This window comes from Glycine max, chromosome 16, assembly GCF_000004515.6.
Source record: "Glycine max cultivar Williams 82 chromosome 16, Glycine_max_v4.0, whole genome shotgun sequence".
In the NCBI taxonomy this organism is placed as follows: Eukaryota; Viridiplantae; Streptophyta; class Magnoliopsida; order Fabales; family Fabaceae; genus Glycine; species Glycine max.
The window spans coordinates 16,995,030-17,015,275 of NC_038252.2; the positions used below are offsets into that span (position 1 = coordinate 16,995,030).

The 20,246-nt window shown below is 35.0% G+C and overlaps 1 protein-coding gene across 1 annotated transcript; it reads right to left on the reverse strand.

Annotated features, from left to right (window-relative positions):
* Positions 1-4,619: 4,619 nt before the first annotated feature.
* Positions 4,620-17,992, reverse strand: BZIP93 (bZIP transcription factor 93). Its single transcript, NM_001358766.1, has 13 exons — positions 17,584-17,992; positions 16,919-17,026; positions 16,778-16,834; positions 16,616-16,690; positions 15,988-16,077; positions 15,823-15,882; positions 15,499-15,677; positions 14,586-14,640; positions 7,062-7,104; positions 5,846-6,135; positions 5,672-5,749; positions 5,458-5,583; positions 4,620-5,230 (listed from the first exon to the last, which is right to left on the reverse strand). Exons 2-13 carry the CDS (start codon positions 16,982-16,984, stop codon positions 5,099-5,101), a joined length of 1,251 nt encoding a protein of 416 aa, NP_001345695.1. The 5' UTR covers positions 16,985-17,026; positions 17,584-17,992; the 3' UTR covers positions 4,620-5,098.
* Positions 17,993-20,246: the final 2,254 nt, after the last annotated feature.

Genomic DNA, 20,246 nt, shown 5'->3' on the forward strand with positions numbered 1-20,246 from the left:
AGTGGCGTCTACCCAGACTTATCTTCCTTCACTGGAAGTGGCGTCTACCCAGACTTATCTTCCTTCACCGGAAGTGACGTCTAACCTGACTTATCTTCCTTCATCGGAAGTGGCGTCTATCCTGACTTATCTTCCTTCACCGGAAGTGGCGTCATCCAAATATCCGTAGCCTGTATCAAGCGATCCGCCCCGTAAGGTTCACATCAAATACCTTCCCATCCATCCCGCTTGTACAAATGTGAAGCACATGTTCCAATTACATGCAACCATTATATTTTGTGTCGGGATACCCTTTCTTCCATTGAACCTTGCTTGTTCATTATGACTAACTTACACATGGAATGTGTGTACTATAGATTGCTCCTATGACATTTTTAAAAAATGGTCAATATTGTTGGTCAATTTCAATCTTGGCTTAACTATCATGAAACATAGGATCTACTGACCTAATATATTTGAAGGACAACATAAGCAAAGCAAGTAGTACATCATGGATGCCTACTTATAGTCTCTTCTGAGTGTTGAAACCTTTATTGAAGCATTATATTTCCTATTCCATAACCAACCATATTCAAGAACATTCCAACCATTTCTTGAACCCTCATGCATTTAATGGGCTTTAAGCTCAACTAATTCTTCGCAGAGTTTATGAAAAATATTTTTTCATGCAAAACATTTCATAGTAACAAATTGGATGCTCTTGTAATATTTCATGAACCCAAGCATGACCTATATGTTCACTGGTTCTGCATGATTCTTTGCATAAATGTCTTATGGCATAATTCCCAATCAATGCAACCACATAAGAAGCAGATTCGATAATATCATTATCTTCATTACTATCAATCTCACTTTGTTTTATTTAATTATTCATTTTGAATGTTGAGACCTGCCCAAATACAATGCTTTAATAAAGAAAATAAATAATAATATAATCACAACACATTACATGTTCTCCCTCTCCCTTCACTCATCTTCTCCTACCTTCAAACTCTTATCCATGACTTCCTATGGTGGTGAGCATGTTCTTGACTCATCTTCTCCTTGAAGTGGCGTCTTGATGAGAATCCAAAAACTGCCCAAAAGTATAGGGACCTATGACCAGGAGTAAGACCAAATAGTCAGAGGATACCCTCCAACAAATGATATCAGACATACTTAACAAGACCCAAGTAGAGAAGGATGAAGGCCAAGAGGCACTACCAAGAGTCTTAATTGTTGATGAAGGCCCATGCCAAATATGTTTTTTTTCAATTTCTATTTTTTTCGTTGTCATTTTGGCTCAAACTAATTTGAAGGCCCATGCCATTTTTTTTTCTATTTTTCGCTTTAATTTTAAATTAAATAAAATTGGTGCCTTTTCTGTTGCACCTCGGATACATTATATGTATTGAACTTGTTTTCAATAGAAGGGACTTTTGGCATTTTGCAAATATTTTGTGAGAACTTCTCTTTGGGTTCCTTGTTGAACCAATGTCGGACTTATCAAGGTAATCCTTGTGGCGTCTACCCTGACTTATCTTTCCTTTCTGAAAGAGGCGTCATCCAAACTCGGTGACTTGTGTCAAGCGATCCGCTTCTAGTAAGGATCACATCATATGGTATCAGAGCTTCCGCTCTTGATACAAGTTCTATCATATTCAATTTTTATTTTTTTTCTTTGTAATTTGTCTCAGTTTCATGTTTATTCTGTAATTTGTGTGTCTGTTTGCGTTCTTGTTTTGTTCTTGTTTCGTTGTTACTTCACTCTTGTTCTTGCTTCGTTTTATTTCAAAATTTTGTTTCAATTCTGTTTCAAATTTTGTTTGGGGACAAATTCTGTTAGGGGGCCAACTTCCATATTTTCCTATTGAACGAATTTCCTAATTGCCTATTGAATTTGGACCAATGGAATTGATTGATTGATGAACAGTCTATTATCCTAGACGAATTTTGAAAGGAAAGCCTTATAAAAAAAAGCTGCAGAAAGTCTGAAAAAAAGGGCGTTTGATATTTGAACGCGGATTTGAGGTAGTTAGAGGCATTCTTTTGGCAAAAATAGCAAACAAGGGATTCTCCTATCAATTCTGAGTGTTTTGATATATAGGTCTCAAACGGACAGCCGTAGCGAAAGTTATGACCATTTGAAAATTACATGTCATCTTCGCTATTCTATTCTTCTTTTTTGCGGTTAAGAAGATTCTTTGTTTCTTCTACCTGTTATTAAGTTTTTTTTTTATCTATTATCGAGTTTCTACTATCTATTATTGAGTTTCTATTATCTATTATTGAGTCTCTTATAATTATGTTGTTTTTTGTCTATTCTATTACCTTGTGATGTAGCTCTATTGGAGCTTGTAGGCCTTGGATCTTCTTCATCAATGGAGTCGTTTGCTTCTTGAATTTTAATGGCAGCAAAATGGAGAAGACAAAGAGTTGAGAGGAGACGCCACTTCAAGGAGAAGATGAGTCAAGAAGAAGCTCACCACCATAGGAAGTCATGGATAAGAGATTGAAGGTAGGAGAAGATGACTGGAGAGAGAGAGAGAGAGAGAAAGAACATGAAATTTATGCCTCAAATGAGGTCTGAACTTTGAAGTCTAATTTCTCAAATGATCAAAGTTCAAAAAATGCACACACAAAACCTCAATTTACAGCCTAAGTGTCACATAAATTTGGAGGGAAATTTGAATTTCTATTCAAATATCACTTGAATTTGAATTTGAATTTGTGGAGCCAAATTTGGAGTCAAGATTTCACTAATTATGATTAGTGAATTTCAGCTATGGTTCGGCCCGCTAAACCAAGATCAAGTCCAAGATTCTCCACTAAATATGTTTAGGTGTCATGAGACATGTAAAGCATGAAGGACATGCATAAAGTGTGACTATATGATGTGACAATGGGATGTAACAAGCAAATGTTCACCCCCCCCCCCTTAGGCTGGTCCAAAATTTAATTGGATTAGGCTTCTCCCAATTCAATTAAATTTTTTTCCCAACACACACATCAAATAGTGCACTTAATGCATGTGAAATTACAAAACTACCCCTAATACAAAAGCTAGTCTAGGTACCCTAAAATACAAGGGCTGAAAAATCCTACATTACTAGGGTACCCTCCCTACACTGTGAAACCCTAAATACAAGACCCAAAATAATGAAACCATAATTTAATATGTATAAAGATAAATGAGCTCATACTTAGCCTATGGACCCAAAATTTACCTAAAGCTCATGAGAACCTTATGGTCTTCTCTACATCTCTAGCTCAATCTTCTTAGAATCTTCTATCTAATGTCCTTGGGGGGTAAGATTGCATCATCTAGTCTCGTCCCTTATCTTTCAAAAATTTTAATATAGTCTTTTATGTTTTAAATTTAGGTTAATTTGGTCATGTGAATTTAGAAATACTAATGTTAATAGTTTTAACATAATAATGGTTAAAAATAATATTTACTAGCCTAGATGTGTTTTGTATACGTAATTAACATAATGAAGGTTTTTAATAACCACAACAATATTTAGAAATTAAAAATTAAAAATCACATTTAAGAACTTATAATTTTTAGTACTCAAATTCTTTTAGAGTGCGTTTGGATAGAAAATTTTAATTGGAAAAAATAATTTATCAAAGAATTTAAATTTCTTTAATCTAAAATTTATTGTTTAGATGTTTTCTTATGAAAAATTTAAATTTTTGAAATTTTAAAACAGAATTTTAAACAACTAAAAATGTGAATTTTTAATTTTCTTCTAAAATGTGAGAAATTAAAATTCTCTTCTTACGTAAGAACTTTCCAAAAAGTTTGTATATTCCTTTATAATCTTTATCCTCTTTTTCATCTAAAAGTTCTCGAACTCTTATTATCGAACTTGCAACTCATTTTCTTTCACTCTCACAATTTTAATTTTTTTTTATCCAAACACAAAATTTTAAAAATAAAATAATTTCAATTTAGGTATTTGAAATTTTAAGAATTTAAAATTCCTCAGAATTTAAAATTCCATCATCCAAACACACTTTTATATAATTTCATGAATCTTAAAATGTAATTAAAGATTTTGTTACCTATGTATTTTGATTAATATAATAAAAAATATCAAATGATTTAGTGTGACGCATGTGCATGAATAAAATATTTTCATGTCGTGACTTTTATGATCTTTGTTTTAATTTCACATTTTCTACAATTGATTAAGGGATTTAGATTGCATCTTCCATGCAATGCAAGTAACAAATCCAAAAATTGTTTCATTTCGATCAAGACCAAAAGAAAATGTGTTTAGTCAAGTTTCAAATTTGTTTTCTTCGCACGAGTGTAACATGACCCACTCAATTCTTATGATCTAGGTGTTCTTTTGCTGCAAAACTTAGGATGTTTTGATTGAAATGTATCGTTCTAAAGAAGCCTCAATCCATTTTAAGATCGAATATGAAAATTTAGTTCTTTGGTAAAAGGGTTTCAATTTTTATAATTTTTAAATATTTGTTGTAGTGGTTAAATACTAACAGTGTTAATTATGCATGCAAAAACACATCCAAGTCGGTAGTATTGTTCTGTGATGGCTAAAAATTTCCATTATGTTAAAAATATAGAAATTAATTTTAAATTAACAGAATGATCAAATTCACACAAATTTAAAACATAAATAGGTGATTATGCATTTATAATTCATAATTCAATACACAATTCGTATAAAATCCATGATGGTGTCTTGTTATACTCAAACCTACATAACTTTCTCGTGGCTGAACTTGATTTTCATTTCCTTAATATATCTTCCTGATTAAATTATTTGCGCAGAAGCACGGCAATCCATATAATGGACAATAACTAATTTCGGTAATCATACTTCTTGCTGCTAACACTAACTTACGAAGTAGCAGAGAAGGTATGACCAAGTAAGTATTCACACCCTACCTACAATACAAGTTTTTTGCCATCATAAACATGACAAATTAGGAATGAGGGATCATATGACATAAATAGATCCTAATACTACATATGATCACCTTTAATACAATTTGAACCAAAGCTATCCAAAAACTAGAACTTGCTGTTGCTACATGGTTAGGTTATCTTCCTAAAAAGCAACATGCAGCAGGAAGCAAGATCCTAATGAACACCATGCACAACATCTGTCTGACCACTTTGTTGAGTGTCATTACTCACATGCTGATCATTCTGGCCAGACCTAAGATCCTCCTTCCCAGGTGTCGTGACACCAGGTATCTCCCCAAGTCTATCCTGTAATCAGATAGCTGGCTCAGTCTTTGAATGAACCTTTTATGGTAGTAGGAGCGGAATTTGAAAACTAGAATGGTCATATTAGTCCATTTAGGCCTTTTCCTTCTCTCCAAACCAGGGTTCAAATATGAGTGTTATTGATAGTAGGTATAACTTGGTATGGGCAACAGTGCTTGCCAATTAGCAAAAAAGACAAAAATCAAAACATATCAACATTTCAAAATCACCTTGAGGGCAGCATTCTCAGAACGTAGCTGCTCATACTCACTCCTGATCCGGCTCACTTCTGATCGGAGACTGGCATTTTCTTCTTTCAAAGCTTCAGCACGCTGAGCTAGTTCATCACATTCGGCCTGAGTACAAAGCGCAAAAAAAGGGATTTGAAATATGACAATTATGACCTGCAACCAGAAGTATGAAAAAGGTTATACTCTCTGTCACCTGCTTCCGTAACCTGGATCTGCGTGCAGACTCCCGATTAGACTGTTTCCGTCTTTGTCTTTTAAGCTCTCTTTCGTCCTAAAAGTTAACCAGAAAGGATGAAGATTAAAATAAGAGTTTAGTGCAGTAATAACAAATAATGCAATGAGAAAATGGCCAGTTGACAAAGTTAACCTGCAGCCAAACTTGTGGCTGAACGCCATCTCGTGATCCAGCAGCAATCATCCCTCCAGCAACTGCAGCAGAAGGAACCTTTCCATGCAGTGCAGGAATGGTGGATGAAGTTGGTGTGCCCCAATAATCCATTCCTATATTTAAATTAGTTGTGGGACCAGGAACTGCTCCACTAGCACTTGTGGAAGATATAGGTAAGATAGGCATAGTTTGATTAACAACTGTCTGAGATCTATTATGTACCCCATTTTGAGGAGCATGTACTGGACTGCCATTTTGAGATGGTTCATCTGTAATACAGCAAAACATTTATTTCAGCTGAAACATGGATACTTCGTTGATATCAGTGTTATTAAGAAGCAGTTATGGCGGTATGGCATCGCGGATTTTCGGAAAAATGCCACCAAATAGCTGTGGCGTTGCGGGTTGCGTATGGCAGCACCATGACGGTCATTGCGGAATTACGGTAATGGCGGAATAGCACTTTTTTTTTTTTGAAATTTTGCGCGACAGGTGTCTGGCTGACCCGACCCAACCCTACCCGAGTTTCTCTTGCAAAAGTACAGCACACAACAGCAAGCACGAACAGAACAGAGCACGAACAGAGCAGTCTCCAGCGCGACCAGCAGCACGACGACGAACGGCAGCGACGGCGAAGGCGACACACACGACACCTGCACGCGAACAGCAGCACGACGACGCCAAACAGCAGCGTCGCACACGAGGACGACGCACAGTACTGATGGACAGCGACGGCGACGACTTCAGGTGCTGTTTTTTTTATTCTGTTTGACTCCCATTTTTTATATTTGGAGCTGTTTTTTTTTGTTTGACACCCATATTTTATTTTTGACACACCCATTTTTATCATTTTTCACTTTGCATTATGCTTTTATCCTCTTTTGTTATTTTGAACTCTTGAATGAGTTTATTTGGTGTTGGTACTTGGTTATCGTGTGAACTCATGAAACTTTTTTAGTTTATTTGAATGCAATCCATTGTTTTGTTAATATATATATATATATATATATATATATATATATATATATTTTGTCTGCCATGACATCCGCCATTTTCCGCTCTGCCATCCGCGATATTTTTATGGCGGATTTTTGACTTTCCGCCATGAACCGCCATCCGCTATTAACAACATTGATTGATATACACAAAGCAATACAAATAGAAAAAAAAAAATCCAAACATAACCATGTCAGACCTTCAAAAGAGTCCTGCTTCTCCCCGGATTTCAATTGAGAGTCCTACAAAACCCATTGAAATAAGTAGCAAGGGTACAAGGCAGTGGAAGTACAAAACACGAAAAAAAAAGAAAAAGAAAAAAGAAAAGGCAGCATCTACAATCTACAATAGATGACATTTCTAAAGATCAATCAAAACATTCTTAAGATTACATAGAAGGCAGATCCTCATTGTTTCAAACATGAACATGTTACACTGTGTATGGGTATAAACCTCAACAGCTTTAGGATTAAAGATTTGCCATAAATAAGTCTGATGTGCATTTAAATAATAATAAAATTTAAAGCTTTGGACCATATATCAATTTGTATATCCTATTGGTCAGTTCAATGGTAATTGCAATCAATTTGAAAACCCCAGTAGTATATGAAGCTAATCCACCGCACAACAAAATAATTGTTTTCAAGTTTCAAGCTTATTTGAGATTTTTATTTTATGGATGCCATGTTTAGTCTTGGGGGAATCATGAGGTTTTGGGAAATGCGATAAAATAAAATCTTGGTGGTGGAATGAAAGTGTTCAAAACATGGTAAAAACAAAAGAGTGTTTTAAAGCCTTACATTGGGGCAATAATGTTCGAAATTGGTTAAGGTATCAGAATGCTAGAAATGAGACAAGAAAAGTTGTGAGTGAAGCACAATTTAAAGCTTTTGAAAAGTCTTACAAATTACAAAGATTTCAAGACAATGAAGAACAGAGGATATATAAGCTTGACAAAGGAAAACAAGATATTTGGATCAGATGAGACCTATGGGATGAAGGGGAAGTTCTGGTCAGAGACCAAGTGTGATTTTAGGGACTGCTGGGGAAAAAAATAATAGGAGAGGAAGAATAATTCTGGTATTTTATTCAGGAATAAAATATTTACATATATAGGCAAGACTGCCAATTACATAATAAATGCAGAAAAGAAAGTAAATAAAAATGGATCAGATCAAATCAGAGAGATTTGATTCTGACCCAAAATAATAATCAAATCAATAATCTGATCTTGATCCTAATTATTTAATCTTCTAGAAAATTAATTCCAACAATAAACATCCAGCTGTCTAATTAATTCTTAATATAGACATACAGCTGTCAACACCCTCCCTCAAGTTGGTGCATAGATGTCCAACATGTCCAACTTGCTTACAAGAAAAAAAATTATTTTCAACAGAAGCTCAATTCAAGCATGCACCTTGTGGAGAAAAAATGATGTTTCGCCATGCAAATTAGGCCGGCGTCCACCTTCTCCCTTTATGAAATGTCTATCAATTTCAACATGCTTGGTTCGGTCATGTTGAACAGGGTTCTAGGAGATATTGATTGCAGCCTTGTTATCACAATACAATTTCATTGGAAGAGTCATAGGAAGTTGCAATTCTTCTAGAATCCTTTTAAGCCATAAAATCTCACAAACACCTTGGGCCATTGTCCTATAGTCAGCCTCGGCACTGCTCCTAGCCACAACATCTTGTTTTTTGCTCCTCCAAGTAACCAAGTTTCCCCAAACAAATGTGCAGTAACCGGATGTTGATTTCCGATCAGTAATAGATCCTGCCCAGTCTGCATCTGTGAATACTTCAATAGCTTGCTGTCCAGTTTTTTTGAAAAACAATCCTCTGCCTGGAGTACTTTTAAGGTAACTTAAAATTCGGTGGACAGCTTCCAAATGTTCTTCATGCGGTGATTGCATGAATTCACTCACTAAACTGACTGCAAAGGTTATATCTGGACGGGTATGGGATAGATAAATTAACCTCCCCACTAATCTCTGATATCGGGTTGTGTCTACAAGGTCTCCTTTGCCTTCACTCTGAAGTTTCTGGTTGGGATCTATTGGAGTATTTGCTGGCCTACAACCCATCATCCCAGTTTCTTTGAGTAGGTCCAGAATATACTTCTGTTGAGACACCACAATCCCCTTTTTTGATCTTGCAACCTCCATTCCCAAAAAATATTTTAGGGATCCAAGGTCTTTAATCTCAAATTCACCCGCAAGAGATCATAGTTGTCAATACCGCCGTAGCGGAGCGGAGAGGCCGACCCCAAAATTGGGATAGCGGATAGCGGGATGACCGCTATTTTAATGTTTTTTTTATATATGTTAAAAAATTAATAATATGTATATATATAAGTTCAAAAACAAAAATAACTGAAAATAAACTTACAAAACATAAAGTAAAAAGTCAAGCAAATAAAGGGCTTAAAGCCTTAATCCCTCTAAGCTAAAGCCTAAAGTAACTATAATAATAGACAAGTAGACATTAAAATTCAAATAGACAAATGCAAGGAGACTAAAGCACAGTAAGGAGACTAAAGCACTGCAGCCAAATAAAAAATTACATTCTCTTTCATGCACTCAAAAATAACAAAAAGTCCAAAAAAAAAATTCATTCAATTTTTTCTTTTCTGTAAGTTTTTCTCTTTCATGCAACCAAATAAAAAAAAATTCGTTCAAAAAAAATTACATTTTATAATTCATAATTCATATAACATTTCTTTTCTGTAAGTTGTTCTGTAAGCTGGCATACAATTTTTCATTCATAATTCATATAATATTTTTCAAAAAAAAAAAAAAAAAAATCAACTAGCACATTGGCATACAATTTCTCTTTCATGCAACCAAACAAAAAAACAGCAACATTTCTCTTTCACAGTCACACACCAAAAAAATCAACTAGTTGTTTTGTAAGCTGGCATACAATTTCTCTTTCACAGTCACACACCAAAAAAAAACAGCAACATAAGAATCGCCCGTCTTCCTCATCGCACCAAAAATCACAGTCACAGTGTCACACACAAAAAAAACAGCAAAAGAAAAACAGCCACACTCCTCATCGCACGTCTTCCTCACCTCAAGCAAGGTGGCAGCGGCGCGGCGCAGCACAGACTAAGTCGCAAGAGGTCGTCGGGGTCGTCGTTGGGGTCGCTGGACGCGGACTCGTCGTCGGTGTCGCAGGTCGCAATCGCAGGTCACAGCTTCGATGGAGACTAGGGTTTTCGAGCCAAACACAACGCGATCGGGAGGGAGGAGAGCTGGCCAGGTAATACAAAAGAAAAAAACCAAAAATACCCTCACTTTCCCGCATTAAGTGAGGGCATTTTCGGGCTTTAGATGGCATCACTGTAGCACGCGAAAATTCCAGTCCAGATCCCGCGCCGCTCCGTCGCGATAGCGGCCGCGTCGCTGTGCCCGTTTTTGTCGTGGATGGGCGCCGCGCCGCTCCGCCGCGATAGCCATCGTGACGCCCGCTATTAACAACATAGCAAGAGATGCCTTCAAATTATTTATTTCTCTATAATCATCCCCAGTAATTACAATATCATCCACATAGACAATTAATACAGCCATCTTTCCTTCAGAAGAGTGTTTCACAAACATGGTGTGATCACTCCAGTGTTGCTGGCGGATGGCGATTCATGGCGGAAAGGCAAAAATCCGCCATAAAAATATGGCGGATGGCGTAGCGGAAAATAGCAGACGTCATGGCGGACAAATATATATATATATATATATATTAACAAACCAATAGATAAAAAATAAATATAAATAAAAAATTTAAAACACAATGGATTGCATTCAAATAAACTAAAAAAGTTTCATGAGTTCACACAATAACCAAGTACCAACACCAAATAAACTCATTCAAGAGTTCAAAATAACAAAAGGATAAAAGCATAAAAAACAGAAAAAGGGGTGTCAAACAAAAAAAGATCATAAAAAAAGGGCTGAACAAAAAAAAAAGGGGTGAACAGAAAGAAAAAAAAATCAGAACCAAAAATAAAAGGGGTGTCAAACAGAAAAAAAAAAACAGAACAAAAACAACACCAGCAACAAAAAAAGAAAAAAAAAAACAGAACCACGTTGCCGTCCGTCGCAGACTGTAGCGCCGTTGCTGCCACCGTCCATGCGTCATGTGCTTGGTCGTCGCTGCTGGGTGCGGGGTCATGCGTGCGGGGTCGTGCTGCTGTGTTCTGTGCTGTGCGTTCTCCCCACTGCGCTTTTGCAATACAATATCGGATATGTTTGGGTCGTGTCAGCCCAACACCTACCGCGCAAAAAACACAAAAATAACTCGCTATTCCGCCTTTTCCGCCATGGCTATGGCGGCTGCCATACGCAACCCGCCACGCAACCGCTATTTGGTGGTGTTTTTTCAAATTTCCGCCACGCTATTCCGCCATGGCGCCGCCATGGCCACTATTTGATAACACTGGATCACTCTGACACTGAGAATATCCCAACTTCTTAATAAACTGGGCAAATCTCTCAAACCATGCTCTAGGTGACTGCTTCAAGCCATAGAGAGACTTTTGAAGGTTGCAAATCTTTTGATTTAACTGAGATTCAAAACCAGGATGTGAGTCCATGTAGACTTCCTCCTCTATGTCCCCATTTAAAAAGGCATTCTTTACGTCAAGTTGCTGTAATGGCTAATCTAAATTTGCAGCCAATGATAAGAGGACTCTAATGGTGTTAAGTTTTGCAACAGGAGCAAAAGTTTCTGAGTAATCAATACCATAGGTTTGTGTGAAGCCTTTGGAAACTAGCCTGGCCTTGTACCTCTCAGCAGACCCATCTGTGTTATATTTGATAGTAAACACCCATTTGCATCCCACGGTTGTTTTTCCTCTTGGTAGGTCCACCACTTTCCAAGTCTGATTTTTTGTAGAGCTCTCATCTCCTCCAAGACAGCTTCCTTCCACTTAGGAACCCTTAGAGCTTCCTGTATATCTCTTGGTATTTCTATTTTTGTCAGTTCACAAGTAAAAGCTCTAAAGGTAGGAGACAATTTTTCATAAGATATAAAATTAGAAATAGGATGTTTTGTACAGGACCTTACACCTTTTCTAACAACAATAGGAAGGTCAGAATTGTCAAAAATAGGTTCAACAAGGTCAGGAACAGTAAGAACAGATTCAGATTCCACAGTATTTTGAATGGGTTGAACAAAACTAGAAGAATTCTTACCTAATGGATCCTCGGATGACTGGCAGTTTCAAGAATCATTTGGTTCTATTCTTTGAGGTTTTTTTTTTTAAGTAAACACGGTCAAAGGGTTGAATACCTTTGTTACCAACTCTAATTGTCTCATTTTCAATTGACAATACAGTTTCTGAAATATCATTTTCATGGCTGTCTTGACCTGACTGGTGTGATTCACCCAAATTTTTTGCGGGGTGCAATGTCTGCCTCTTCTAAATTTTCCAAAAAATCCTAACTTTCTGAGAAATCTAAATTTTGTGTTTGAAAAACATCTTCCTCTTCTCCCCCCCCCCCCCCCCCCCCCAAAGATGAAAAAAAGGAGTTTTTTCAAAAAAGGTAACATCAATAGTAACAAAGGTTTTCTTGGAAGTGGGATCAAAACATTTGTATCCCTTTTGGTTGGGAGCATAGCCAACAAAAACACATTTTTTTGCTCTAGGCTCAAGTTTTCCTTGGTTTGGTTCATGAATATGTACAAAAACAGTGCACCCAAATATTTTAAGAGGTAGAGTACACGAGAGCCTGTTATTTGGAAAAGCACTTGTGAAAACATCTAATGGAGTTCTGAAATTCAAGATTTTGCTAGGCATTCTTATTTTTCAAATATGTTCCAGTGAGAATTGCTTCACCCCAAAGATATTTTGGTGCCTTATTTTGAAACAATAATGCCCTAGCTACTTCAAGAAGGTGTCTATTTTTCCGTTCAGCCACTCCATTTTGTTGTGGAGTGTCAACACAAGAGCTTTGATGAATTATGCCATTTTCAAGAAAGAACTTGCTTAAGTGCTTGTTAAAATATTCCCTTCCATTGTCACTACGAAAAACTTTTATTTTCACTTGAAATTGTGTTTGTATCATTTGAAAAAAAGTTTTGAATATGCTTTCAACCTCAGACTTTGTTTTCATCAAGTAAACCCATGTTATCCGAGTATGATCATCTATGAAGGCAATTGCATGCTTTCTGCAGATGATATATTTTTTATTGAAGAATCACATAACATGAGATTTGGACACAAACTTTGGAAACAGAGTTTTCACTTAAGTAGGAGTAAGACAAAATATATGTATTGCAGTTTTAGCAAGAAGCAAGAGGAATATAAATTGGAAGATGGAGAAGATGTTATACCACAAGTCTCTAAATTTAAATTTAAATTTAAATATTTGGGATCAATAAATGAAAAATTATGGGAAAATGAATGAGGATGTTTCACACGAGATACAAGCAAAACGGCTAAAATGCAAAAAGGCAATTGGGGGTCATTTGTGATCACAAAGTACCTATTAAGCTCAAAGGCAAGTTCTATTGTACTGCTTTTTTTTTTTTTTTTTTTGCTCAGCAAAATTAATTATATATAAATATGAAAAAGAGTACCAGAGGTACTATATACCGTATAGTTAGTATGGAAATAACAGATTCAGAGCATTAAGCATCTGAATGAAAATGTAGGGGAAAAATACATGCCCTGCACAGCTATTTGTCCGACTATACTCTATTGAATGTTAAGCAAAGGGACAAGAGAAAAAGTTGGGAGTAGCAATGACAAAGTTAAAACAAATGTGTGGCCACACAAGAAAGAACAGGATATGAAACGATTGTATACGAGGAGATATTGGTCTAGGACCAGTTGAGGAAAAGATGATAGAAAACAGGCTAAGGTGGTTTTGACACGTATAAAGAAGGCCATTGGAGGCACCAGTGAAGATTGTAGATTGCATGGTTTTTAATCCTGTGAAAAAAGAGAGAGGAAGGCCTGGAAGGACATTGAGGAGGGATCTGATGGTAAATAATATATCTAAAGATTTGGTATTTAATTGATCCAAATGGCATCATGTGATCTATGTAACCGACCTCGCCTAATGGGATAAGACTTTTGTTGTTGTTTAGACATTGATAAGTTAGTTTAACAAATTAAGTGAAATTACTAGCCCTAACAGTTATGGTAACAACTAGTACAATAAAGATAAATCACTTGATTTTTATTTGAAAGATCAATCAGAAGCTATTGACAATGGGGAAATAAATGCATGTTACATGTTCTAAAAGATGTTTAATGTTAAGATTCGACTTATCAACTGTGATAAACCTGTAACTCCTAAGCAAACTGAAAATCCTTACAGTTCTTTGGCTATTTTGTAACAAAATTGTACTATACCACATAACTCTTCATTTTCTCATTCGTAAACTTGCAATAGAAATGCTTTTAATTAGTATTTTCTTAGACACACAACTTTTCAAAAGTTGTTAGTTTACGCCCCTAGGACACAATTTATAATTTATATTAGGTAAAATATGGTCACTGTTCAGAATTATATCATGTCTAATTAATGCTGCTCAGCTGCTGGAATAGCAAAATATTGCAGAAATTGAGAAATATATATTGGTAATCTAGGAAGAGGTAGACCACTCATTCAGACATCATTTTGCTACATAAGCAAGCAAGAACAAACATGGATATAAGGATTTTGTCACTTCTTGGTTAGATAAATATTGACAAGTGGCAGAGAACTTACATTCTGGGAGTTCTCATCACTTCCTTCACTAGTTCCGTCACTTGCACTTTCACCACTGCAAATTCAAATTTTCATCAATATAAGTATGGCCAGTATGCAATTGCAAATGGAAAGTCACTCAAGGGACTTAGATAAAGTGATAAACCATACTCTGACAACCCAACCAATATATTTCCTGCAGTAGACAAGACATAAAAGCCCCAGTATAGAATTTTTTTTTTTAAAAAAAAAAGGAATATAGTGAGGTTTACAGGCAAGTTAAATATCAAATTCTCCTCTAATCTTCAAAAAGTTAAAACAAAAAAGAAAGTTCAATAAGAAAGCTTGCAAGCATTAAGCACATACATACCAGCATAGCTATAGTAAGTCAAACCAAATTCCTAGATTTATTTTTTATTTCCTAGAATGACACAAAAGCAACTCCACAACTTATATTAATTCATGGTTACATATAAAAATAAAAATAAAACTATTTGGCTGAACATTGAGCAGGGATAACAACCAAGAAAGTACGTGCAATTCCAAATACTAGCTGGATAGAGTTGTATGTGTGTTGGGCACTTATTCATGTCAAAAACAACTAGTTGCATTTTATAATTTTTTACTTTTATTTTTTAAACAAGATAAAAATATTTCAATAATTAAAATAAATTCTAACATTTTATTATGTCCACAATGACTCATTCTCATTTTTTAAACATTATCTCACTTGATTTAATATGTATCTTATATTAAATAAATTTGAATTAGCTTTATAAATTGTATTATAATTGTATAGTGAGAAAGCATTTTATTTTTTTAAAATTTGCCATATCCCATGTTATATCCATTCTTTCTAGGTTATCAAATAACTTTGATTCAAATAACAGAGGCCTTAATGAAACAACTACATTGATCAATACTCCAATCTTACCTTTTGGAATGAATCCCATTAGCAGATTCTCCTGGTGTTTTACCAGGTTCATTATTTTTCCCAGTAATCCACATGCTCAAATTACCACCACTAACACTTCCTTTTGATCTTTTGATAGGTAATTTTTCCTTCATTTCAGGAGGTTTACCACCAACTTCGATGCTACCTGGGGCATTTCCCTGCACGTCAAATCGTAGGTTACTTTTACTTGGTTAAAGACACTACAAAACAGGAAGGAGAAAATACAGGGTGACAAAAAAAAAAGAGCAACCAAGTGACAGAGCGCAGAGCATGGGGGAAAAAGCAGAAGGCTAAAGAACTCACTGAAGCATCTGCAATACCATTTGGAGAAGCCATGGCAAAAGGACTGAAAGGATAAGATCCCTAAATAAATTCATAAAAATATGCAAATATTAGTAAATGAATTCTAAATTGTGATGATTAATAACAATATAATATCCATAAGAGAGCATTATCTACAAAGAATACCGGAGGAATGGATGGATGAGCATATATGCCACCATGGGGATACATTGCAACATAGGGATGAGGTGGAGTGCCATAGGGAGGCATAATATGCTGCAAGTAAATATTTCATCAATGAACCAATGGAAACATGTGTGAAAATTCAAAATGATAAGCATTCAACATAAAATATTCACATGGCAGAATAGATTCAATTCCACTCCTATTTTGGATAGTCGTGTATAGCTCCCTGACGTAATAAAACTAACTATATATCATTCTTCTGATCCATGCAAGGGATTGGCACCATCAAACTCATCAGAGATTCAGCCATTATGATAACCAAGTGTTATGTGTTAGTAACAACAAATATATTCAACACAAAAATGAGCTAGTTACTTCCATTTCAGTTTAACAACGATTATATCCTGTCAAGGAAAAGCAACAAATATATTTTTTGCCATTGGGCTACAGCTGAAGTATAACAGTTAAAATATTGACAATAGCAGAAGCAACGATAATGATAACAACATAAGAAGTTTAGCCAAATCCCATCAGATTTCTAAGACAACTCAGAGGATACATATTCTAATTTCTAAATTATAGTACCAATGAGATTGAGTTGACTAATCATTATGTATGTGACAAATACCTGGACGCCCCACATATATGGGTGGGCTTGGGGGCTTGATGCCAAGAACCCATGTGGAGGTATAGGAGAATACGTCTGTAAAATGAAGGAATTGAGGATCAAAATCCAAGCTTGACAACAATAAAAACACAATATGCCAACTAAGACTTTTTCATTAAAAACCTGAAAGTTAGACCAGTCAGGATTAGTTGTTGGCATGCCAGTTGTTGATGACTGCTCCTGGAGAAGACAACAAAATATTTCTGGCATCACGTAAGGTACTAAACAGTCAATGTAGAGAAAACAAAAGAAACCCAGATAGACCTGTGACGTAGCTGGAGGTGTCTTAGACTCCTCTTTCGGGGTTTTGTCCATGTCACTACTGCCCATGCTTTTATATAGGTACCTTCCAATAATTTACACTAATCCATTCTGCACCAAGAACAAAACTTACATCACAAGGCAGCCAAAGGGACAAAGGCACCACTCTCCTGCAAAACCGACAACTAATTCCAAAACTGAAAAGTTATGCTAGTGAGACAAAAACACTTCGAGAACCTCTTCCCATGTCGAACAATTCTACAAAGTTTTAGTATTATATGCTTCACAAATTGGTTATATTGACAAGAAATCATCTAATGTGTTACTCCCTTTTCCCTAGACAATCCAAATTTCAATATTTATTATTTTTTTTTTCCAACATTTCCCCCAAACCAGCATAGTACTGGTAGGTCCTGTTCATCACTATCCTAACAATATAACACTACCACATTTGTCTCAACCTAAATTGACTAGGCAAAAATAATCACATACTTAAATGTAAAAGAAAAACACAGAAGAAATAAAGGACACAAAGTGAAATTCATAGAACCCATCAATCTAGCATTAGCAATAATTCAAATTCTAAAGAAATAGAGTTATTAACAACAAATTACAGTTCAGAACGACTAGTAATTGACAAAACTGAAGCAGAAGAAGCATAACAAAACCTGATACATGGGGGGCGTCGAAAAGAAGCCACAGGTTCAAAAGGGTAAAATAAAATGCGAAAAAAAGAATAAATTGGGGGAGTGCGGAGGGGAAATTTGTTTGGGAAATGAGGAAGAAGGCGAATTCGTGTCTCCGAGATGGGAAGGGAACAAAGAATTGAGCAATGATCAAGAATTAGGGTTCGTTAGGCTTTAGGTATTGTTAGTGGGTGGTGGTGTGGTGTTGTATTGTTCACGTTGAGGAAACAATGGGAAGGTCGTACGGTGTCGCTGTCCCGTGGCAGAGATTTCGTTACAGCTTCGATTTCGGAAAGAATCAAAGTGGAAAGCTCGTTTACTCCCCTTGCCGCTGTGCTCCCAAATTTTGTTTTTTATGTAAGGGGTGATTGGCAGGGATTCTCTGATTTTTTTTTTTTCAGGCATTTAAGTTGGAAAAACTAAAAATTAAATTTCTCTGTTATGAATATTTTAAAAATAGTATTTTCGTGAATCATATTTTAATTTTTGTATAGCTTCTCATAATTACACAATTAGTATGTACATATGGTAGTAGGATTATAGGACTCAAAACAAAGATATTTATTGAAAAAATCAGAAGGGGTATACGGTGAGAGATTTACAATAATGGATCATGAGTAACTTAATATCATATTTTAATTAAAAATCTTAAGGATAAATGAGTTAAAGTAAATATTTATAAAATAAAAAAATAATCAAAATATATAAATAAAAGAACTCATACAACAAAGACACAAAATATACAAGAAATAAAGAAAAAAAAAGGTAACATAAATATTTATAAACTTATAATTTTGTGCAATTAATTATTGTAGGATCGACTCTAGAAAAAACGTCCCTAATGGATTTTGCCATCTATGGCAACCGGGACCACTCTACAATGTCTTGTAGAAAACATTACCTCTAATTAATTACGCAACATCATTAATTTTATAAATATTTACTTTAGCTCAAAAAACATATTCTTGAATCTTATTATAAAAAAAACTCCATTTTTTATACTCTATTAAAACTTAGCACAAGGATTTAAGCTAGCAAATGGCTAGTCATCAAATCCTCAAAATTCACAATGCTAAAGATAGAATCCATATTCAATTAATGTCATAAATTGTTGTTTATTTTCATAAAATATTGTTATTACAATTTTTTATTTTTTAAATTTAGGCTAGCCCAAGAGTTTATGATAGCAAATGACTATTATGTAAACTCTTTTAATTTAAAAATATTATAATTTAAGGGTAGAATTACTATCAATTAATATTATCAAACTATTGCATGAAGTAAAAAGAGATTATTTTTTATTTGATATTGCAAATATTTAAACAATATGAGTGAATCAAAAGGCAGAAAATCAGAATCTCTTTTTATTTTGCAATGAACTAACAAAACATAATGGTTGCATCCTAGATCGTAACCTTATGTACAATACTACACACACAAATCTAAATAAAACAATGTATGATTTTGATATTTTTATTATTACTTCATAAATAAACAAGCTAGAAATCAAAGTAGAACTCCTAAACATTGAGGTCCTGAATAAGCAACATGTCATGAACATATCAAAACACAAAATGAAACAAATATTAAAAAAAGAATACAAGAGAAAAAAAACTTAAAACCAAAACTAGTTTTCCTAATATCCTATTTGCTACTCCTAAGTACACAAACAAATAGTGTCACATTACACCCACTGACCCACATCATGTTACATATAAGAAAAAATGAATTAGAAAAAAAATGAATGTTGGACACAAAACATCGGTTGTAGAAACACAAACTTGATAAAAATAAGGAAAACACAAAGAGAGAGTGAGAGAATTGGGTATCTTACATTCATGAGCAAATGTCATACACATTTCTATTTCTATGTATTACAAAAGAAAAAAGGATAAAATAAATGAAATGATGCAAAATCTCTGAAGATGACTTTTCACTTGTCTAAAGCTTATGGAATTTTGCAAATGTGTAGCTGCACAAAAAGAAATTTTTGCTCCACTCGTCAGTCTTTTCTTCTTCTTTTTTTCGTTATGTAAGTGTGGTGTTTATAGATCTCTTCTAGGTTTTTGATGTAACCACTTAATCCCACTCATCCACCTATTTCTCTTCACTATTCACTATCTATCAATTACACAACTAACTTATCTCTTTTATATTTATTTAATATTTTAAAAAGATTAAAATATTTTTCTGGATAAAATTGGTTATTCACAGTTGTCCCTTTTTACTGGTGTCTTATCAAATAATATAATAATGATGATTATTATGGTAAGAGACAAGTAAAGAACTGAATCAATTTTATTCAGGAACCCAATATGTGGTGATGATCAAGTAGAAACTCTTTGAAGTTGTCGAGCAAATGATAGGCTTGAGTTCAGGTGTTGAATACATTTTCCAGGTAGATTTTGGGCTTCTAGCAAGTGTCAGGTTGATTTTGAGATTGAATGTTGTTGTTGGGCCATTTTCGAGATTGAATGATGGTGTCAAGTCGACTTCAGCCTTGCTTGTTGGTGCCGGACTCGACTGTTGGTGTTGAATCAGTTTTGGGCTTGACTGTTGGTGTCGGGTGATGTAAGCTCCATTGGAGCTTGTAAGCCTAGGATCTTCTTCATCAATGGATTCCTTTGTTTCTTGGAAGATGAATG